The sequence below is a fragment of the Salvelinus alpinus genome, unplaced genomic scaffold, assembly GCF_045679555.1.
Source record: "Salvelinus alpinus unplaced genomic scaffold, SLU_Salpinus.1 scaffold_423, whole genome shotgun sequence".
Classification (NCBI taxonomy): Eukaryota; Metazoa; Chordata; class Actinopteri; order Salmoniformes; family Salmonidae; genus Salvelinus; species Salvelinus alpinus.
This window is the reverse complement of record NW_027256363.1, coordinates 1-5,479: the sequence shown is the minus strand read 5'-3', so window position 1 is coordinate 5,479 and position 5,479 is coordinate 1. Positions and strand designations below refer to the sequence as shown.

Below are 5,479 nucleotides of genomic sequence, written 5' to 3'. Positions count from 1 at the left end.
GAACTGTCTGACTGTTGTTAGCAAGCCAAGCTAGTATGCTACTTCAATGTAGAATTCACCTTGTAAATCCCACCCCAAAACAGTTCTTGTGAAAGCACGAGATATTTTGTTGAATTCTCACAAAATGGCTTAGGGAACCGCAACAGAGTGCGTTATTCCTGTGTGAAAATGCCCTTAGGCAACACAGGATAGCTTCAATTTAAAATCAACATTCTGGAAAATCTTGCCTCAGAGAACCAGGGATACATTTGAGAATTTGGTCTGGGATTGACTCCTTGACTGTACTATGAACCACAGTGGTTGGTGAGTGGAGTAGTGGTAGACGGGAAACGTAGTTCACTATGACCTACCTTGACTGCCTTGGCCGTTTCCAGGGACTGCTCTGGGGGGATGCCCACCTCCCGCTCCCTCAGAAGCTGCTGGGTGAAGTAGGTGATGTCACGGCCCGCGATGGGGATGTGCTTTATACAGCTGCCGATGACGTAGCCCTCAGCCTACAGCAAAACAAAAAGAAAGATGGTTCAGAGGTCACAATGTCTTGGCTGAGGTGACATCACAGCATATAAGAATAAATAGTTCCAAGTAGATGCACGTGTTAAAATAACGCTCATGACAGATTTACACTATTGTTGCCGAACTAAACCGTACTGTGCTGGCCTGGATATTTTCTTTTCACATTGTCCTTTCCAGCAACTATGGTGGATGTGTAGTCAAGCCAGCCCAGTACAGTTTGGCTCAATTTGGCTCAGTAGTTAGAAAAGGGGATCAGTGAATATATAACTGACTATTCTTTTAGCAACATTGAATAGGCATATTTTTCTATCATAGCAGCATTACATGTTCACACCCTGAATTATGTTCGCCTGACTTTCTGTATGTTAAGCAGTGGCTTGTACATCCTACAAAACGCTGACTTAATCTCCACTGACCACACAACGTGTGTTCTTGCAAAACGGTTACTTGCCAGGCAATTCCTCCTGTATCTAAGGCTGTGTCAAAAGCATAGTGGCCTACTTTGATAGTTGCCTTCATCTGCACTGATTGAAAAGAAATGGACAAGAGAAAACATGCGCATGATAGTAATCTTTCCCTGGCTTTTACCCATCCAGTCTTTTTTATACTGAACAAAAATGAACACAACATGTAAAGTGTTGGTCCCATGTTTCATGAGCTGGAATAAAAGATCACAGAAATGTTCCATACGCACAAAGCTTATTTCTCTCACATTTAGTGCACAAATTTGTTTACATCCCTGTAATTTCTCCTTTGCCAAGACAATCCATCCATCTGACAGGTGTGGCATATCAAGAAGCTGATTAAACGGCATGATCATAACACAGGTGCGTGCACATTGTGCTGGGGACAATAAAATGGGCACTAAAATGTGCAGTTTTGTCACAGAATAATGCCAGAGATGTCTCAAGTTGAGGTAGTGTGCAATTGGCATGCTAACTGCAAGAATGTCCACCAGAGATGTTGCCAGAGAATTGAATGTTCAATTCTTTACCATAAGCCGCCTCCAATGTCGTTTTAGAGAATTTGGCAGTACGTCCAACCAGCCTCAAAAACACAGACCACTTGTAACAACGCCAGCCCAGGACCTCCACATGCGGCTTCTTATCCTGCGGGATCGCCCGAGACCAGCCACCCAGACAGCTGATGAAACTGAGGAGTATTTCTGTCTGTAATAAAGACCATTTGTTGGGAAAAAACTAATTCTGATTGGCTGGGCCTGGCTCCCCAGTGGGTGGGCCTATGCCCTCCAAGGCCCACCCATGACTGTGCCCCTCCCCAGTCATGTGAAATCCATAGATTAGCTCCTAATGAATTTATTTACATTTACTAATTTCCTTATATGAACTGTAACTCAGTAAAAATGATGGAAATTGTTGCATGTTGCGTTTATATTTTTGTTCAGTATAGATTTCTTTAGTAACGGGGAAGGAAACAGGCAAAGGAGGCCACTGAGAAGTATTGAGACACATGCAGGATCAGGTGTCTGGCTGAGGGAGCCTTTCGCTGGGACCATGTTTGTGTTCAGTATGACACGCAGTAGAAAAACATTTAGCAATGTAACGTGTTCCTATTGGACAAGTTCAGGTTGTACATTTGTCTCTCTGTTTAAAAATAATTCCCTATACTCTCTGGGTGTTTCTCAATATCCATACTACCGCGACTCCACACTCATGCTCAGAGTGCATTCTCTCGACCACGATCTCTTGAGTACGTTCTTGTGAGGATGCGTATAGAGAATACATAAAACAATACATTTGAGAAGCACACACTCCCCCTACTGCATTACCTCACGCTTCATCTCCCCATTCACTGAGCCTTCTTCCAAGATATACACAAAGCAAGTGTTTTACTTGATAATTATCAGCTAGATACAGTGCATTCGGAAAGTATTTTCCACATTTTGTTACGTTACAGCCTTACTCAAATATTGATTACATTTTAAATCATCCTCAATCTATACACAATACCCTATAATGACAACGCGAAAACAGGTTTTTAGAAATTAAAATATTAAAAATAAAAAACAGAAATACCTTATTTACATAAGTATTCAGACCCTTTGCTATGAGACTCGAAATTGAGCTCAAGTGCATCCTGTTTCCGTTGATCATCCTTGAGATGTTTCTACAACTTGGTTGGAGTGCATGTCAGAGCAAAAAACCAAGCCATGAGGTCGAAGGAATTGACCGTAGTGTCGAGGCATAGATCTGGGAAAGTGTACCATTTTTTTTTGCTGCATTGAAGGTGCCCAAGAACACAGTGGACACCATCATTCTTAAATGGAAGAAGTTTGGAACCACCAAGACTCTTCCTAGAGCTTGCCGCCCAGCCAAACTGAGCAATCTGGGGAGAAAGGCCTTGGTCAGGGATGTGACCAAGAACCCGATGGTCACTGACAGAGCTCCAGAGTTCCTCTGCGGAGATGGGAGAAACTTCCAGAAGGACAACCATCTCTGCAGCACTCCACCAAGCTGGCCTTTATGGTAGAGCGGCCAGACGGAAGCCACTACTCAGTAAAAAGGCACATGACAGCCCGCTTGGAGTTTGCCAAAAGGTACCTAAAGGACTGTTAGACCATGAGAAACAAGATTCTCTGGTCTGATGAAACCAAGATTCAACTCTTTGGCCTGAATGCCAAGCGTCACATCTAGAGGAAACCTAGCACCATCCCTACGGTGAAGCATGGTGGCAGCATCATCATGCTGTGAGGATCTTTTTCAGCAGCAGGGACTGGGAGACTAGTCAGGATCGAGGGAAAGATGAACGGAGCAAAGTACAGAGAGATCCTTGATGAAAACCTGCTTCAGAGTGCTCAGAACCTCAGACTGGGGCGAAGATTCCCCTTCCAACAGGACAATGACCCTAAGCACACAGCCAAGACAACTCAGGAGTGGCTTCAGGACAAGTCTCTGAATGTCTGAGTAGCCCAGCCAGATATCTAAAAACCTGTTTATGCTTTGTCAGTATGGGGTATTGTGTGTAGATTGATGAGGGAAAATAATACTTAAATTAATTTTAGAATAAGGCTGTATTTGTATGTGAAGAAAGTCAAGGGGTTCTGAATACTTTCAGAATGCATTTTATATGAATTGTAATAATGTAGCTAACCAGATAGTTTAACTGGCAAAAATGACCTAAAACTAATATTATGCAAGATAGCCATGAAGAATTTAACCTCTGGCTAGCTAACAATACTAGTAGCTAGCCCATTTGACTTATTATTTACTAACGTATCAAGATAAAATAGTTGTCAGGCAACGTATGAGATGTGAATAGGCAACATTTCTCTCCTTGTATTTCCTCTCGCTTAAACTCAAATAATGGCCGAAATTGATTTCAAGAAATGTTGCATAATTTTTTACGTGGTTGCGTCATATTTCTTTGCAGACTTTCCGTTGAATGCATCTATGCATCTATGCATGCTTCAAAATATGTACAAACGGAGTACACATTTGAGAAGTGCCCTCCATGCTCCGTTTCACATACTTCAATTTGGACTCATACGCCGACCCTCCCGTGAGCACGGTAGTATGCATTTTGAGAAACACTATGTGTGTGTGTGTGTGTGTGTGTGTGTGTGTGTGTGTGTGTGTGTGTGTGTGTGCACTGTATAGCGTGTGCACGTGAGTGAATGTGTGTAATAGATCGGTCTTTTCTGCCAGACGTGAGAAGGCTTTTCCTCAGATCAGGTGTGTTTGTCACTCACCACAGGGATAACGTGGGTGACTCCGTCTCCGCTGTCGATGACCGTCCCCGTCAGTGTCCTCTCCCCCACCTGTCTGGATGTCCAGGAGGCCGCCAGCGCCAGGACAGCCTTAGGTATAGAAAACACAAGGTCAATGTGTCACCATTGTAAAACAACAGTAAAAACAACACTGAGGGTGTCCATGATGTCATTGACCACATTATTTAAACACAACATTAAACAGCAGGGGGCAGTGGCAGTTAGGAAGTCTGTGTTTTACATAAAAGCATAAAGGCTGTGTGTGTGTGCAAGTGTTTGTTTCTGATAGATATAAATAGTGTTCCCAGGGATGATGAGGCCATACCTGCACTGCAATGTAGAGCCCTGGGACGTTGAAGGACTCAAACATGATCTCTGCTGTATACTCTCGGTTCTCTGGTGTGTTCAGAGGAGGCTCTGTCTGCAAGAGGACACCACAGTACTGGGAGTTAGACTTCAACACAGACACACTAATCCAACCAGCATCAGATTTATTAACAACCACATCACCCTCAATTACAGGTAAAAGTATATGCTATGTACCTACAGAAAAGGTTTTAGTTACAATGTATTACAACAGCCTTAGTGTTCCCCCTACATTCATTTATCAGCAGCTTAAAATTGGACAAAAAAGATAAAAGAAAATGTATATTTTTATTCTCCTGGGACGCGCTTTTAAAATCAGAGTAACAACTTACATCAGACCGTCCAAGAAACCTCCAAGGTAACTAGCTTGTAATCCTGGAAGTGTAGCCAACCCTATTAATAGATGTATAGATGTATGCCCCAGAAAGCCCACTGTTTTAACCGTTTCGTTTCAGTTCCCTTCACTGGGTGTTCTATTTCACTTGGCTCACAGTGCTGATATAGTCCTACTTCCTCAAGTGTCATGGCATTTATGACAGCACTTTTTATCCAGGGGTGCACAACTCAGGACCTCCAGTTCCGCAGAACCATTGGTTTTCATTTCACCCATCAGGTTGTAAAGAGAGCCCACCCTCTTTGGCAAGTGTGCCCTCTATCCATCTGTATGGTGTCTTTCTATCCTGTAAATGTCCCATTTGAACCATGGTCCTCTTACCAACAGAAAGTAGTGGTCCTCAGGCTCCGCCCTGAGGTACTTGAAGATCACCTGTTCCATGAACCTCTCCATCAGGTCCCAGTCCTCGACAATGCCGTGACGGATGGGCCACTGTGGGCAAGAGGTCAAAGGTCAATCACACTGGCAAACATACAGGG

The 5,479-nt window shown here is 43.4% G+C and overlaps 1 protein-coding gene across 1 annotated transcript; it reads right to left on the bottom strand.

Annotated features, from left to right (window-relative positions):
- Nucleotides 1-269: 269 nt before the first annotated feature.
- LOC139567390 (actin-related protein 3-like) lies at nt 270-5,459 on the bottom strand. The gene is made up of 4 exons (XM_071388766.1): nt 5,322-5,459; nt 4,566-4,661; nt 4,223-4,330; nt 270-494 (listed from the first exon to the last, which is right to left on the bottom strand). Exons 1-4 carry the CDS (start codon nt 5,391-5,393, stop codon nt 285-287), a joined length of 486 nt encoding a protein of 161 aa, XP_071244867.1. The 5' UTR covers nt 5,394-5,459; the 3' UTR covers nt 270-284.
- Nucleotides 5,460-5,479: the final 20 nt, after the last annotated feature.